The sequence below is a fragment of the Nilaparvata lugens genome, chromosome 7 (assembly GCF_014356525.2).
Source record: "Nilaparvata lugens isolate BPH chromosome 7, ASM1435652v1, whole genome shotgun sequence".
In the NCBI taxonomy this organism is placed as follows: Eukaryota; Metazoa; Arthropoda; class Insecta; order Hemiptera; family Delphacidae; genus Nilaparvata; species Nilaparvata lugens.
The window spans coordinates 38,080,188-38,098,728 of record NC_052510.1 but is presented as its reverse complement, the minus strand read 5'-3'; the positions used below and the strand labels follow the sequence as shown (position 1 = coordinate 38,098,728).

The 18,541-nt window shown below is 37.0% G+C and overlaps 1 protein-coding gene across 29 annotated transcripts in view; it reads left to right on the top strand.

Annotated features, from left to right (window-relative positions):
* LOC111059297 (protein unc-80 homolog) overlaps window positions 1–18,541 on the top strand; it is a 177,154-nt gene that overhangs the window by 92,757 nt on the left and 65,856 nt on the right. For all 29 annotated transcript variants that reach the window (XM_039432683.1, XM_039432677.1, XM_039432690.1 and 26 more), the window contains 4 exons: window positions 15,390–15,509; window positions 15,794–15,951; window positions 16,367–16,532; window positions 16,904–17,151. In XM_039432683.1, coding sequence (XP_039288617.1) covers window positions 15,390–15,509; window positions 15,794–15,951; window positions 16,367–16,532; window positions 16,904–17,151 — 692 coding nt within the window. The remainder of the gene's footprint in view (window positions 1–15,389; window positions 15,510–15,793; window positions 15,952–16,366; window positions 16,533–16,903; window positions 17,152–18,541) is intronic.

Genomic DNA, 18,541 nt, shown 5'->3' with positions numbered 1-18,541 from the left:
CAAATCTAGAATGTAACAATCGGGATATATTGTTGATCAAATACTAAATATCATCAAAATTGGTTTTTTCCTAAATTCCACTCATTTTTGAAAAATCATAACTCAGTACTTATTGGGGATAGAGAGTTCCGAATGATCTCATTTCATTCATAATTTTATAATCTTGAAAAAAGGCGAGAGTAAATTTTTCTGTCCGATCACTGGATTTTGCAGAAATAGCTGAAAACTGGAAAATGAACAAAAAATACGAGGTTTTTGGGCCACTCTGTATATAGCACAAGGAAATTTTGCATGAAGAATTTGGTTCTGGACTTCTAATAAATAACTTTGAACTTTGATCTTTTGAACTTTATTTTCCAAAAAACATCACAAACAAAGAAAACGAAAAACAATAAGGGAACTTACTTATTGCATTAGCATGCATATTACAAGTTGATGCTAAATGTAGCTATATATTCAAAGTTTATTAAAAAGAAAGTAACATTGCTGCTAGAATAATTACTATGTTTATTATAAATAATTACGGGTAATATTTGAGGGAAAATGATACCTGTGCGCAGGAAGGTTCAAAAAGATCAAACAAAGACACAAAGAAAATTACAAACGAGTTGATAATTATAACTAACGTAGGTACCTAAGAAAATAAAAGTGGAAACTTTCCAGAGATTAGGTGAAAGAGAGTATATAAAGAAGAAGCAATATTATGAATAAAACAAGCATTAGACTAGTTGAACAACAAAGCTCACATAACTATTTAATAGTTGTGCTTAAGGAACCTAATGGTTTTGCAATTACCATCGATGACTGTAATTATATTTATTTACACTACGGTACTACTATGATACTATGAACAAGTTAACTGAAAAAAAGAGAAAAGAAAAGGAGTACTATGAAACTAAACCAACAGAACAAACAAAACAATTGATGTTAAGTTACTGAAGCAATCAAATAGGTTCAAACTGTTTTAAATCGTGAGCAAGTAACTCAAGATCTTTTGATTCAAAAGTAGGACTATTGAAACAGGAGTTCACTAAGCTTATATTCAAGTACATATTTAACCAAATTTTTCCCTTTTCCAATATTCAGGAAGTCTCGAGGAAGACTGTTCATCAATTTATTCGATACATAGATGAATATTGTCGACGACATACATCAAGCACGGTCCGATCATTATCGTAGATTATGCTAGAACATCTTAAGTGGTATATGGGCTCACGCAGGTTGAAATTATTCTTATTTTTCAGTATAAAGTGAAGAAGGCTTTTGGTGTACAACTGTCTCAACGTTAAAACATTTAAATCAATAAAAAGATCGTTACTGGGGTAACGTCTAGGTTTGGATGAAATAGCCCTAATTAAAAACTTTTGAACAACGAATAATTTATTGAAATGAAGGTTTCTGGCACTTGTCCATATTGCAATACTGATTGTCCATAGGCAAAGTATACCAGACGAGCGATTCCCTTATTTTTTAGCATACCAATATTATAGAATTTGTGAATGAGGCATCTTGACCTACGGCATAGCTCATAATTTGTACATCCCATCTTAAATGACAATCCAGAAGGACCCCCAGAAATCTAGTGTTTGTAACCGATTTTATTATTGGACAATCACAGACAGAACTGCCCCCGCATGAGTGAATTCTCAGCTCATTCAAATTATTTAGGAGACCTGTCTTATTTGGAGAGAATGTAATACTTTTTTCGAATTAAGGGTCAGGGTATGGTCATGTAAGTATGATTTTAGTTTCTTGAGGCCTTTTTCACTGATGCTTTTCATGTCTCCCCACGTATCAGCAGTAAATATTAAAGTGGTGTCATCCGCATAGGAAATAATATCACTATTTTCAATATCCATTTTCAGCATATCATTTATGTACAGAAGAAATAGAATTGGAGATAGTACTGTGCCTTGTGGCAAACCATAATTAGATAACATGACAGTACTTGTTCTATTATCCAGGGTTAGGTGTTGAGTACGATCATTCAGGTAATCAGTGAACAATTTCAGAGGAATACCTCTTATGCCCAGATACTGTGATTTCGCAAGCAATCTTTTATGCGGTATGGGGTCGAAAGCTTTAATCAGATCAATAAATACAGCCAAGGTTTCTTTCTAGTATTGAAATTTTTATAAATAATTATATTAATTAATTATAAAATTGCATCCTCTGTACATTTCCCTTCTTGGAAACCATATTGATTATCGTGAAGAATTTTATGGAGATTCAGGTAATTTATAAGGCGACTCTTTATTACTCTTTCCATGATTTTAGAAAAAAACACCTAGAAGACTTATTGGGCGGTAATTTAAGGGATCATTGTGATCACCTGATTTGAATCAGGACATAGCTCGCTGATTTTAGAGGACATAGCTCGCGTTCTACAATTGAATTTTCACCACTCTGATATATCAGCTGCGCATAGGCTAGGTGGTAAGAAAACAGATAATAGACCTCCGACCATTGTCGTAAACTTCACATCCCGAATAACAAAAGAAGTGTGGTTGGCAGCAAGGAGGGATAAAGGAAAACTCACTGCAAAGGACCATAGAGCAACATTTCCTGACAACCCAATTTTCATCAACGAGCATCTTACTCCTGAAACGAGAATGATTTTCAACGCGGCCAGAAACCTGATGGAAAACAATAAGTTATCGGCTGTATGGACATCAGATTGCAAAATCATGGTGAAGGTGTCAGCGGATCAGCGTCCGTTTCGCGTGCGAGACCTCGCACATGTGGAGAGCATTGCCAGCCGTGGCCAACGCGATGCAACGTCGATGCAAACGCCGCCAACCAGCAGCCAAGGCAGCACAGCTAAATAATCCGCCCGCCAGTCAAGTAACCGCATAACAGTGTCTTGAGAAATGTGATTTTTTGTTAGTATGATCGAGAGTAAGAAAATATTTGGACTATATTATATTCTCTCAACTCTTTATTTGCAGAAACATTGAGTACTATATTTATTTTGTTTAAAACTTTCAAAGATAATTCAAATCATTTGATGCAGTGGACTTGCTATTGCCTGGTTACTCCATTAACTTTTTTCTGTGAACTTATCTTTTTTATTTCGAACTAACACAAGTGCATCGTTTTTCTTGATTTATTTCCAATTACTATTTTAAATTTATTTTATTTTATATGCGAACTCACATAATGTAAATAATATTATAAGGAAATTTTCAAAGATGAGACAATATGATAATAAGTGTGCCATAACATTAATTGATATTAATCATGCAGATTGTCACGTCAAGCGATTGTTGCTATATACTCTATTCCAGCCTATTAATTTCATTACAGATAGATTATTTTCTCATGCAACTGTGTTGTGTGATAGTCGAATATGATTCTTTACAGTTAGTTTCAGTACAAAAACAACTTGATAAGATATCTCACTAGTATCCTAATCTGTCCGAAGAAATATTTCACTGAGAGAGGGGCCTTTAAAAGGTGACCAAATCCTTATCGGTGGAATTTGATAATTCCATACTAGTCATGGTTATCGTCTATAGCTTAACCAGTGAAAAGTGAAATTCTTTTCTTATCAATTTCCTCTTTTCTCTTGAACATTTCTATTTTCTTATGTATTCATAATTTTTACAGGCACTCTCATTTATTAGAATTTCCTTCAGATACTGAATTGCATTATTCTTTAATTTGTTATATTTCCATCTCATTACTGGTCGGACGGCTTGCCGTTGTTTTTTATTTCATTTTCTCCTTTCTTCTCATGATAAGGAATGCTGTAGACTTATTAGATATCTCACCAATTAATTGTGCAGAGTGTTCAGATATTAAGAATTTTTGTAGTACATTTTTGGAGAGCGGGGAGCTTGGGAGTCGCGATGTTGTAAATCAACATAACTCTACTGTAATCCAGCAAAATATTAGGAGCTACAAAAAAAATATTGATGAATTTATTGTAGTATTACAAAGCCTGGGTTGTCATTTCACATGCATTATTTTAACGGAGGCTTGGCTGAAAGATGAGAGCGATTTGATGGAGATTCCTGGCTACAATTTATTCAGGTCATATAACAATATTAATCAAAGCGATGGAGTTGTTGTTTACATAGACAATGAGATAACTGCTTCATGTCGCGAGATTCAATTAGGGAATATTGCTACATGTCTCTCCCTCACTTTTGATTGGGTCGGTGTTCCTTTTGAACAGCTTGCAATCTATCGTAGCCCCAACTCAAGTCTTGACATTTTGATTGAATCCATTGAATCTTACTCTAACCAACAGAGAAATGACGCTAAATGTATAAAAATCTTCAGTGGTGATATAAACTGCTACCTCTTTACTGCTAATCCACATACTCTGGAAGAAAAGTACTTGGATGTAATGAACGAGGCAGGCTTTATTTCATGTGTAGATAAGGTGACTAGACCGGTCAGCAACACCTGCATCGATCACTACTTTGTCAGATTACCGCACACTTTCCAAGTTTCAACAACTGTAGTACAAACCGCGATCACCGATCATTATGCCATATGTCTTAATTTATCAACTCATAAAATAGACAAACTTCCTGAAAAAGATGAATACTATTTTAAAATTGATTGGAATGGTGTTCAGAATTCCTTGTCTGTACAGGGTTGGGACCGTGTAATCGAAGAAAATAATATCAACCTATCAACTAATCTATTTATAGATACTATTCATAATATTATACTTGAGAAGACATCTAAAATAAAAATAACTTCAAAAAATACAAAAATCAAACCATGGATTACCAGAGGCTTAATAAATTCAATACGTTACCGCGATAGACTTAAGAAGAAACTTAATAGACAGCCCTACTGCATTGCTTTAGAAACGAATTCATCCGATTCAGAAACTTATTACACTCAACCATTAAACGAGCCACACATAATTATTATAAGGATAAAATTGATGAGGTTTCATATAACCCTCAAAAGTTTTGGACCGTAGTGAAAGAGATTGCTGGTAAATCAAAATGCCATCAATCATTCCCATTCAATTCATTTTTTAAAAATGGAGACCCCAACCAAACCCAAAATATCAAATATATCTGCAACAGTTTTAATCAATATTTCACGTCCGTTGGATCTTCCCTATCCCAATCGTTGAACCCTGTTGGAGAACCAGAAATTAATGATTCTGAGTATGGAGTTGATGCAGTATTTGAGTTTAAAGAGGTCACAAAAGATGAACTAATGAAAGTGATACATGGTCTTAAAGGTAGGAGTGCTCCGGGGTACGATCTCATTCCAACTAAATTAATCAAAGAAAATCTTGAGTCACTAATTGATCCTATCCATCATTTAATAAATTTAAGCATTCGTGAAGGACAGTTTCCGGAAAATCTAAAAATAGCAAAAATCATCCCAATCTACAAATCAGGACCTAAGAATCAATTATCAAACTACAGACCCATATCTCTTCTAACAACATTGTCTAAAATTATTGAAAAATGTGTCAAATTACAGTTAACAGAATATTTGACAAATAATAACATACTTGCAAAAACCCAATATGGATTTCAAAAATCAAAAAATACCAATGATGCTCTATTCGATGTAACCAAATATATAATTGAGTCAGTTAAATTTAGAAATAAAGTTTTAATGACGTTCCGGGACCTGGCCAAGGCTTTCGACTCTATAGATAGAGGCAAGCTCTTCAAGAAGCTTGAATCTATTGGAATTAAAAAATAATGCCTTGCAGTGGTTCAGAAGTTACTTTTATGAACGCCTTCAGTTTGTTCAAATTGATGATAAATGTGGTGAGAGGGACAGTGTTGACTATGGGGTGATTCAGGGAAGCACCCTGGGTCCAATATTGTTCCTTATATATATCAATAACATTTCAAAGCTCAACACGACAAGCAAGATATTCCTATTTGCTGATGACACGGTTGTTGTTTCTGTTGGCAAGGATTGGGAAGATGTATATATAAAAATGCCACTATAGACCTATCAAAAATAAAAAACTGGTTCGACCATAACAGCTTAACAGTAAATATAACTAAAACAAAGTATATGCCGATTGTAACAAGGAACCAATCAGATCCAGGCTCAAGACAGGTGGAAATGCATACATGTACAGATTTAGAATCCTCAGTCTGTACATGTGGATCAATCATGAGAGTTGTCCAATACAAATATTTTGGGGTTATTTTTGACCATCACTTGAGTTGGGTTCCCCATATTCAATGTGTCAAACAGAGGCTTAGAAGGATGTCGTATGGACTCTCTCAGCTCAGCCAGGTACTAGACATTAGATTGTGTAGGAGGATCTACCATGCATTTATGCCCAATCAATATTGCAGTATGGAATAATAGTTTGGGGAGGTGTTTCATCTGCTTGCCTGGAGCCGCTGGCCGTCACTCAACGCACAATAATGAAAACTATCCTGAAAAAAGAATCCAGGTACCCCACGTTGCTGCTATTCTCGGACTTCCCTGTGCTCAATCTAAGACAGCTATTTATAAAAACACATATATAAGGAAAAATAAAATAAACCTATTTGCTAATATTCAACACAGTTATCAAACACGACTCAGGAACAACCATGGATATTCAACACCTAGATTAATGCATGGAATAGAACTCAAATCACCATACTACCTAGCTCAAATTATCTATAGGAATTTGCCGGACGTCATCAGGGAGGCTGAGAATTGCAGCGACGTGGTGTATAAAAGTAGGTTAGTCGGGTGGCTTTTTGGCATAGGCTGGATTGGAACTGAGGAACTGCTCCATTCACCGTACAACATGTAGTATAACTCACCAGCTCAATTTAATTAAAATATAACTTTTTCGCTTCATTGCTGGTCTTAGGTTCCCTTGCTCTCCCACTTGTAAATTTATAATCAACTCTGCTCTGCTATTGATCACGTATTTTTTTAAATAAACTATAAACAGCAGTTACATTTACTTGAATAGGTTGTATAGAACATGAAGTTAATAGTTCATAGCACAGATAAAGATACATGTTACTCTATTTTATAATTTTAATCGAACGAAAATCCTAAATAAATGCTGAAAATCACCCCGAAGACTTCTGCTACTGCAGACATTGACAACAGGGCTAACAGCTAGATGGAAATTCGATGAGAACTACTATCCAAAAATTAGTTGCCAGCCCGGGAATCGAACCCGGTACCTCCCAATTGCCAGTCAGAATGCTTGCCCTTACACCAAACTGACAATCTTTGGATAGTAGTTCTCATCGAATTTCCATCTAGCTGTTAGCCCTGTTGTCAATGTCTGCAGTAGCAGAGGTCTTCGAGGTGATTTTCAGCATTTATTTAGGATTTTCGTTCGATTAAAATTATATATTAATTAGCATTTGAATAAATGCATTCTCTATTTAATTGCATCTGTTACTCTATTTTCATGCAAGAACTCTCCCCCATTCACAGACGTATAGTCTTCTTGGGGGAATTCCACGCCATCTATCTAGTACATATCAATGTAATAATGTATCATTTTCTATTTCATTCGATGTATTCTATTTATAATTGGCTTTATGAATTTTACATTTTTTTTTGTAATGCAATGTGGAAAAATAAATTGATTTGAATAATGATACAATAGAAGATATCTTGAAGTGGTTTGGGAATACACCTTCAGTGAAGCACTTGTTTATAATTACAGCTAAAGGCTTAGAAATTGAGTGAGAAATTCTTTTAATAGTTTGGTTTGCTATTTTATCTATACCTGGGGCTGCACTATTCTTTAGAGCAGCAATACAGTTTGAAATTTCATTCTCATCTGTTGGATAGAGGAAGAATGAGTGTGGTGAGTTAATAAGGGTGTCTGTGGTTTGCCTGGGTAAAGTTGGCGCATGATTGTTACTGTTTGTGGACCTCAGCTTTTCAGCATATACTCTACCCACGTTGGCAAAATGATTATTGAGAATGTCTGGATCAATTTTTTGGGCTGGTGATTTCTGATTGTTGCCTATCATCTCATTGATGCAGTTCCACGTTTTCTTGCTATTACCTTTAGCATCGATAATTTTATTTTCATAGTACCTGAACTTACATTGTTTTATGAGTTTATTTAGTAGGTTCCTGTAATTTTTATATTCTATTTTTAATTCAGTATTAAACGGTTGTTTTAAGAGCATTTTATGCAATTTGTCTCTATGGCGAATGGAATTTATCAAACCCTTTGTGATCCAATTTTTCAATGGCTTCAGCTTGTGAGGTTTGGCCCGTTTACTAGAAGAGTTTTCAATCAAGTTTTGCAATTTTTCTATGAAAATATCGGTGGCTTTGTTTGCATCCGTAGTGGGGTTATTTATATCCATCCAGAGTTCTGAGTCCAACTTCTTGGATAATTTTCAAAATTTATTACAAGTCGGTGATTTGGGACTGTATTATTGGGTGTTGGCTTAGGTGAGCGCATATGTAAGCAAGTGGAGTTGTGATCGGTAACATTTGTCTTGAAAATGATGCCTTGAATAACATTATCATTCAATTCGCAGGTTTTCAGGAAGATGTGATCAATACATGTGCTTGAATTGAGCTGTACTCTGGTATCTTTGTTAATGAAAGATTTGAACCCATTTAAGTTCAAATTTATATCTAGGTCTCCGAGAAATATAGAGTTTTTATGTTCTCTGAAATATTCTAAGGAATGATTAAGATCAGTTAGGAACAGTTCTAGGTCCGATGATGGGGATCTGTATATTGCAAATACAGTTATATCTACATTTTTAAAGGGCTGTGAGATATTTAGTATTAAACTATTTGATTCTGATATGTTATAATTGATTATATTCACATTTAGTGACTCTCTAACGAATATACAAATTCCGTCGCATTTATTCAAATTACTAGGCTTATTGATAGCTGAATATCCATTAAAAAAATCATTATCTGTTATCCATGTCTCCATTAGTACAATTATATGAAAAATGGTCTTACAATTTTGAATCATGTAAATAAATTGATCGAAATTCTTGTTCAAACTGCGAATAATCATCTGTATTATATTTGAGTCATTCAAAGTTCTTATGCATGCTTGTCCGTGAGGATCGAAAGTAGTAATATCCTCAACTAAAATAGTATCATAACACTCTCTGGAAAGTTCCTCTTCGAAATTATTGACAATAACCATGTAAAGGAAAAAGTATAATGTAATATTATATTAGTTAAGTATAAATAAGGTTAAGTAATTTCTTTGAAAAAGAGTACTTTAGTATAAGCTTGACGAGGTTTACTTGCACGAATGTTACATGTACGTGCACATTCGTGCACAAACGATTGAGCCGAAAATTGGAGTGTTCTGACTGTTTGGGGATAGCATTTCCCCAGCCCCCTTGCCCACTCTTCTATACCTTACTCCTGTGATGACCCATTTCCTTGCTTTAAAAGTGTGCACGAATGTTACATGTACGTGCACATTCGTGCACAAATGATTGAGCCGAAAATTGGAGTGTTCTGACTGTTTGGGGGATAGCATTTCCCCAGCCTTCCTTGCCCACTCTACTATACCTCACTCCTGTGATAACCCATTACCTTGCTTAAAAAGTGTGCACAAACGTTGCATGTACGTGCACATTCGTGCACAAACGATGCACAAACGATGTGTAATACTCAAATCGCAATTACACTAAGTGGGGAGGCTATCGTTTCCCCAGCCCCCCTAATCGAATATTCAAATAATTTGTTCAGTTTGCGTGATAGTATTGCGTTAGAACTCGTAGAGAACGGACGTATAGTGGAGTAGTAATAGTGTAGTGTAGAAGTAGTGAGTCAGCAGTTTGTTCGCGATCAAAAGTGGAACAAAAATATTACATCAAATATCGGTCGTCGACCGCGGAATTCATGCAAGCAAAGCGACCTGCTTTTCGCGGCCGTTCTAAAGCTCGCGTTCGCGTTTCCGTGTGCGTGAGTGTTGATACGAGGGCTGTTTGAAAGGTATGTTTTCGAAATATGTCTAACTTAGTGAAGCCACCTAGTATTCCTACAGAAGAGCAAGGAGAACAGGAAGCCACTAACGACAGTATGGACACCAACACCATTCTAAATACATCAGAAATCCAGTGTTCACCGGATAAATATATCAAATTGAATAAACTCGAAACTTCAACCGAGCAGGTACTTTTCATCGCCTGGAAAGAGACCGATGAGAAGAGGAAGGAATTGGAGAAGAGCAACTTGAAACTGTTAAAAAAAGTGCAGGATTTGGAAGCAAGATTTCTGAATATTGAGAAGAAGATTCACAGCTCACAGCCTACCAGCTCAGCAGCCGAGAACTACTCAACAAATGAGGAAGAATTGGCCAAAGAAACGGAATGGATCAGGACTCGTACTAAGCGGGCTATCAAGAAGAGGAAGCTTAGTACTCCATCGCCAGAAGTCAAAAGTGTGTCTGCAAAAAGAATTCAATAGAACTTGAATTCTAAAACCACTGACGTGGGGAAGAGAGAGAAGAAAGAAATGCCACCACCCCCAATCATAGTGGATGGTATCAAGAATCTAGATGGAATCCAGCTGGCAAATTTAGAATAAAACTCTTGAGTTGAGAAACGTTCAAACTAAATGCAGTCGACTCCGAAACTTATCGGAATGTTACCAGAGAACTGATTAATGACGGATTTAACTGGCATTCCTATGAAGATAAGCAGTCGAGACCAATAAGAGTAATGATTAAAAAACTTCATCACTCTTGTAGTATGGACATGATACTGAAAGATTTGAAAATACGAGGATTGAAAGTTCTAGAAGTTGTGAATAAGCTAAAGTGGAAGACAAGAGAGCCATTAGATATGTTCATAGTCTCATTCAGCGCGGAAGAAAATATAAAAAAGTTTTTGAACTTAAAAATATACTTGGTTGCAAAGTGGAAGTGGAAGCACTGAAGAAGGCCAACCTGATACCGCAATGCAAACGATGCCAAGCATACGGTCACACACAAAAATACTGTAACGAGGAGCCTAGGTGTGTAAAGTGTGCAGGTAAACATCAAACAAAGGACTGTACAAAACCCAGTGATGCTTTACCAAAATGTATTCATTGCGGGGAAGCACATCCAGCCAGCTATCGAGGCTGCACTGTCGCAATCGAATTGCAAAAGATTAGTAACTCCAATAAAACAAAAGATATTCCAGATTTACGGAAGAACACAGTGAAGAATATTCCACCAAAAATCACAGAAAATACACAAACCAACAATCCAAACAATGAAAGCGCGGTTAAGAAATTAACTTTCGCCCAGATTGTCTCGAAAGAAAATAAACCAAAATTGGGAGAGCCAAAAAGTGAAGTAGGAGATAACAATAATATTTTGCAGCTCATCTTGGCAAAACTGGATAGACAAGAACAAATAATCACCTCACTGCAGTCTAAATTTCAGAAGTTAGAACAAAGTAAACTACTGCAATTCAAATGATTCATTCACTAAAAATAATGGAATGGAACGCAAATAGATTGTTACAACGGCAACAGGAGTTGGAAGCAGTTCTAAACATAGAAAAAATAGATATATATCTTATATCTGAGACTCATTTTACAAAGCAGTCGTTTATAAAATTCAAAGTCTATAGGATCTATCATGCTTTACATCCCAGCAATGTCGCAAGGGGTGGGAGTGCCATCATCATCAGAAACAATATACAACATCATGAACAAGTGAAACTCGAAAGTGATAGAATACAATTGACAAGTGTAGCAATGAAAGCAGTCAATTATCATTTTGTTGTTGCAGCTATTTACTGTCCTCCCAGATATTCCATCAGAAAAGATGAATATTCATCATTGCTTGATATGTTAGGAGACAAATTCATTCTTGGTGGAGATTTCAATGCAAAGCACGTGCATTGGGGATCGCGCTTAACAACACACAAGGGAAGACAGCTCTATGAAGCAATGAGAGAGATGAGGTGCGAAGCTCTTTCAACTGGTAAACCAACCTACTGGCCCACCGATACGAGGAAAATCCCAGATCTTTTAGATTTTCTTCTGACAAAGAATATATCGGTAAATTATTTGCATTTAGAGGATAGTTTCGATCTAAATTCGGACCACTCACCCATCATTTTGACTCTGAGTGATTCAATTCTACAGAAGGATGCTTGTCCTGCGCTAGTCAACAGCCACACGGATTGGAATGGTTTCCAAAATATGCTGGATGAAAGAATAGAGCTGAACTCGCCATTAAGAAACGAAGAACAGATTGATCGGGAGTTAGAGAAGTTTGTGACTGATATCCAACAGGCAGCATGGTGTAATACTCCACAATTCAGAAGAAGAACCACTGGAAATAATTACCCTGCGGAAATCAGAGAAATGATTGTGGAAAAACGAAGAGCAAGAAGGAGATGGCAGCAATCACGTCCCCCTCAAGACAAAAGAGTTTAAAACAATCTAACTCAAGAACTAAGGAGAGAGATTCAATGTATCAAGAATGAATCAATCAATAATTACTTGATAAACTTAACAGCAGAACGCAGTACAGACTACTCACTCTGGAAGGCAGCTAAAAAAAATAAAAAACCCATTCATCAATCTCCTCCTCTCAGGAAGCAGAACAGACAATGGGCAAGGAGTAGTGATGAAAAGGCACAGACCTTTGCAGATCATCTTGTGAAAGTTTTTCAACCAAACAACACAACTGAAGATGACACTTTAGAAGCAGAGGAGAACATCTTACAACCAAATCAAGAAATAATGTGTGTCACAGTAGAAGAGGTGAAAAGAGAAATAAGAAATCTGAATAACAAAAAGACCCCTGGATTCGAAATGATAACTGCCTTAGTCCTCAAGCACCTACCAAGAAAAGCAGTAGTAAAATTAACACACATTTTGAATGCCTCTTTCAGACTCAAATTTGTACCAGGAATATGGAAAGTAGCAGAGGTTATAATGCTACTCAAGCCAGGTAAAGAGCCACATGAAGTATTATCATATAGGCCAATATCATTGCTACCTGTGCTTGCCAAGTTGTTTGAAAGGATTTTACTGAGTAGGCTAACACCAATAATTGAGGGACAGCACAAAATTCCAAATCACCAATTTGGCTTCAGAGTGAAACACTCAACAATAGACCAAGTGCATAGGATTGTGAATGTAATAGAGAAAAGCCTAGAAGAGAAAAAAGTTTGTTCAGCAGCTTTCCTTGATATAGGGCAAGCTTTCGATATAGTGTGGCATGAAGGTCTTCTTTTCAAACTGAAAAAAGTGCTACCAAAACAATTTACAGATATATTAAAATCCTATCTGACTGACAGATACTTTAGAGTCAGGCATGAAAATTCATATTCTGATTTGAAGGAAATAAAAGCAGGAGTTCCTCAAGGAAGTGTTCCAGGACCATTTCTCTACCTACTCTATACCAGCGATATTCCCAGCCTTGATGAGAATACTACAGCAACATTTGCAGACGATACAGCCATATTATCAGTAGACAGTAATATTCATATTGCAACAGAAAAACTACAGATATCCATCAACAAAATTCAAGATTGGACTAGAAAGTGGAGGATGAAACTAAATGAAGCATAGTCGATTCACATCAACTTCACCAATAAGAAGGACCTGCCCATACCATTAACAATTAACAACCAAGTTGTACCATATGCCAATGATGCCAAGTATCTAGGTATGACCTTGGACGCAAAGCTTCGCTGGAAGGTCCATGTCAAGAAGAAGAGAGAGGAACTTGAAATCAAATATAAGAAGCTGTATTGGCTGATCGGTAAAAACTCCAACCTACAAATCCAAAACAAAGTACTTCTGTACAAACAGATACTAAAGCCAGTATGGACATATGGTATACAACTTTGGGGGTGTACCAAAGACAGCAACATCAATGTCATACAACGGTTCCAGAACAAGGTGCTGAGGAACATTGTGGATGCTCCTTGGTATGTCAGGAACAGCGATCTTCATAGAGACCTGCACGTTGACCTGGTGTCCACCGAGATCCAGAGGCATGCGGAGAGGCACGAGGGGCGACTGCATCAACACGACAACGTTGAGGCGATCCAGCTGCTAGACAATGGAGGGTTGGTGCGGAGGCTCAAAAGGAGGAAACCGTATGAGCTAGTGTAGTGCTTGTTCAATTAGTGTCCAGTGAAAGAGCAGAGCAGTGATTGAGTGAATCTAGCTTCTATAGTACAGTCATAAGTGTACATAATAATTAAACAATCAATATCAGTAAGAATATCTAATGAGATATTCGCTGTTAACATTTTCAAGTAGTATGTTAGGGTAAAAAAATTAGCTCATTAGTCTCCAGACTAGATAGCTATAGTATTGACAATAAAAAAAAGTTTGCGTGCACAAACGCAGAGTGGTCGTGCACATTCGTGCACAAACGATGCACAAACGATGTGTAATGCTCAAATCGCAATTACACTAAGTAGGGGGGCTATCGTTTCCCCAGCCCCGCTAATCGAATTTTTTAATAATTTGTTCAGTTTGCGTGCACAAACGATGTGTAATGCTCAAATCGCCATTGGGCTAGGTGGGGGGGGGGCAGTGAAATGTACGTGTATTCTAGTACAGTTGAACACTGTGAGAGTCAAACGTACAGTAAGAGTAAGCTATCAATTAATCTAGTCTGGAAGCAATCAACTATAATGTCATAGTAAATCAAATCAATAATTACAGAATATTATATAGTGAAGTAATACAATATCATGCATCATAGTAACTCAAATTTTCAATAAACATGATAGTCATGTCAAAGAACTTTCTCTGATGAAGTGTAACTGATGCTCAAGTCATCTATTCCAATTCTCCAGAATCAAGGATGAGGAAGTAGATTTGTGGGTTCTCTATTGAGTTACTCTCATGTTTTGTTTCTTGTTTTCACTTTGCCTTTAAAATTCGAAAAACAGAAATTCGTAATTCTTATACTACTTGTATTTTGTGCAATCCTCATACTGAGACTCTTTTAATGCATCTTCATAGTAAATACATCACTGGACATCAGATTCATAAGAATTCCTATTATAAGAATGAAAAAGTGGATTGCTTGCGATTGATTTTGTCAAGATGATTGTGATAGTTTTATACTTTTATATTGCTTTAATAATTATTCTACTTCTAGTTAACTTTTATATCAGCATTTCCAAAATTCCTATCCTGGATGTTTTTGTTTTCGAGTAAAATAATTGTTATAACATTTTTTTTTACAAAAAATCTGTTTTTATATTTTAATAAATTGGTAAAAAAAACTGATTTGGGTAAAAACCTTTCGTAACTTCCGTTGAGTATTACTTGTAGATTGTACATGATTGTTGTTAAATGAATGGGAAAAAATATCGCATCAGTAAATGCTATATGTCCTCAGTCATCATTAAATGCTAGAAATCCATTTAATATTTAATTAAATGCAAGTTAATACTTATAGTTCATAATAATGTTTCAATTAATCACTTAATCTTTTACAGGTCATGGTGCAAGTGATGAACTCCTTCAACTTCTATTGTTCTCACCAAACTTTCTGCCATCCATTTTGCTACAGGCGTCACATGAGAGCTGCGTCACGTCTCATCAAGGCCGTCCGAAAGGTGATGAATGTCATCCATTTCTATAATTACAAAATTCAAATGAATAGGGAGAAATAATGAGATCCAATGTATAACAACTGCTCAATTAATTATATTAGAACTGATAGTATTAGTATAAGTCAAATTTTTATAAGGTTTAATGATTTCTAATATTGTTAATTATTAATAATTTACTGCACCTAATCGAAAATACCCTCATTCCTTCTTTATCAGCCTTGTATTGGATTATTAGTAACGTACGAAATTACATAAAATTCAAGTTCTATTTTACTGTTTATTTTTAGGTTTATGGAGAAGAATTTGGGTTACCAAATTTTGAAGAAAAATCTCAACCGGAAGATCCGAAAAAAGACACAAAGTTCCGTAGCCGGAAGGTCTCAGAACAAGCGAGCACCCAGGCTTCACCAGTGAAGAGGAAGGACAGTGTATCCAAGAAGGATAAGTAAGTTCCACTATTCTCATTCTCCACCATCTTAACACAATAATTTCTACTTTGTGGTTCAATAATGCCATATTGTTGAAATTTCATTGCAACGCATTAATTAATAGAACGAGTTTTACAAAGAATGCCAGTCAATTACCGGCTAATATTATAAAATTATTTTTATGGATTCAGTAAATAATCACGGGTCTTGTATTAGTATGCTTTCTAATATCCAGCCTGATAGTAATGTAGAGTCTATTTACATCAGAAAAAGAAGGAAAACTTCAAAAGAAGAATAATGTTGTACTGCAGTTAAAAAGGTAATTGTAATTTATAGACATAAATTGGATGGACAAATGTGAATTTATTGCTAATACACGTAAGGAGAATGAGTGAATATAGATGTAGGAGTGAGTTCATTATTATTTTTCAGAATTGACAATTCGCAAATTGGAAGTAAATTGGGACACAAAGACTCATCGAAAGATGTGACCGAGGCAGACACAGACAAGGGCCAGAATCAAAACCCCTCGTCAACTAAAAAGAAAGAAAAAGAAAAAAAAGATCCGCCTCCAATTCTAAAGTACATCAAGACACAAGTAAGCTATAGTAATTTCATATTAAAAAAGTATTCTTTGACAATCTTTTAATTTAATCAACAATTTTATTTCATGGTTTGTGACCTTTGTCTTTAAATTATTCGAAAATCTTTGATACATACATTTATTTTATCCTCACGTCAACCTTGAAAATTTGCAAATAATCACAGTATTCTTGGACCGAAAATTAAGTACCTAGTGAAGTTGTGATGTGTGATTTCATAACCTAATAATATTTTGAACAACATTAACTTTCTATCAAAATTTGGGAGATAAATGGTACAGGATCAGCCTAGTTTTTCTAGATTAATTGCTGAATCTGAAAGCAATTGATAGATTGATAGTGATGAATATAGGAAATGCTTGTGTAGGTGAGAGATTGTTTCCACGCGCCGATCGCGACGCTGGTGAAAGGCGCGGTGGTGCTGGGAGAGGACCAGTTCGTGGACTCGCTGGCGGTGGCGTGGGAGTTGCTGCTCGAGCATAACCAGGAGGTGGCGGCGGGGGCGGCTGCTCTCTTCATAGTGGGGGCGGTACGTGCGCCCGCACAAGCCACTGACATCATGCAGCACGCTCTCCACCACCAGGAGCCCGCGCATAGAATCAACGCTATTCTCAGGTAATAATAATAATAATAATATAATAAATTTCACTTTAAAATAATTAAATTACAACATAGCAGTCTGATTTTTATGATTGAAAGCTATTAGCTTCTAATCTTAAATTAGGGTGATTACCGGGAAACGCATGCTTTTCAAATAACGAGAACTGTTGCAAATCAGAGAAAAAAAAACATTTATTATAGTGTATATTTATTATAAATGCATTTATACAGTGTACACAATATGCAATTTCAAAATAAAATTACTTACAATTTATTATTTGAAAATTACATTTCTAAGGTGGTCGCCTGCTGCTTGGATACATTGTTGAAGGCGTTCTTTGAAACTTGCTATGTATTTTGCTAAAAATGTCTCTAGGGATGCCATTGATTTCCTGGCGAATAGCTTCTTTAAGTTCCTGTCTTGTTTGTGGTTTGTTTATGTACACTCTAGCTTTCAAAAATCCCCACAGAAAGAAATCTGGAATTGTTAGAAGGCTGGAGCGAGAAGGCCAAGTGACATCACCAAAACGCGAGATCACTCTTGTTGGGAATGTTCACCGAAGGAATTCCATACTTTGTCACAAAGTAAAATTGTGACGGTAAAATGTTGCTAAATAAATATTAATATTATTAAAAGACGCTCGGCTATCAGCAAGCTAGCTGACCACGGAGATAAGGAGGGTACCGATGGCGCACCATCTTTCGAGCATCGAGAGGATTCTTACCGCCTCTGGCGGCGGCGCAGCTCCATCCCCTCTACTTTGGGAGAGTATATAAACGCCGGACGAGCCCCAGACCACAGCATTCCGCTCCCAACCTTCCTGCTCCTTGTACAGCGGCCCGTTTGCTGCCGTACGTCCCTGACCTCCTGTCCTTGTACAGCGCCCCGTTGGCTGCCGTACGTCCCTCTCCTCTCATCCTCCTAGGGCACAGTGGCCCGTTGGCTGCCGTCCCTATCCTTTCATCTCCCCAGGGCACAGCGGCCCGTTGGCTGCTGTCCCCAACCTTCCATTCTCCCAAGGCACAGCGGCCCGTTGGCTGCCGTCCCTATTCTCCCATTTTCCCAGGGCACAGCGGCCCGTTGGCTGCCGTCCCTAGACTTCCATTCTCCCAGGGTACAGCGGCCCGTTGGCTGCCGTCCCTATCCTTCCATCTCTCCAGGGCACAGCGGCCCGTTGGCTGCCGTCCCTATCCTCCCATCCTCCAAGGGCACAGCAGCCCGTTGGCTGCCGTCCCCATCCTTCCATCTCCCCAGGGCACAGCGGCCCGTTGGCTGCCGTCCCTAACCTTCCATTCTCCCAGGGCACAGCGGCCCGTTGGCTGCCGTCCCTAACCTTCCATTCTCCCAGGGCACAGCGGCCTGTTGGCTGCCGTCCCTATCCTCCCATCCTCCCAGGGCACAGCG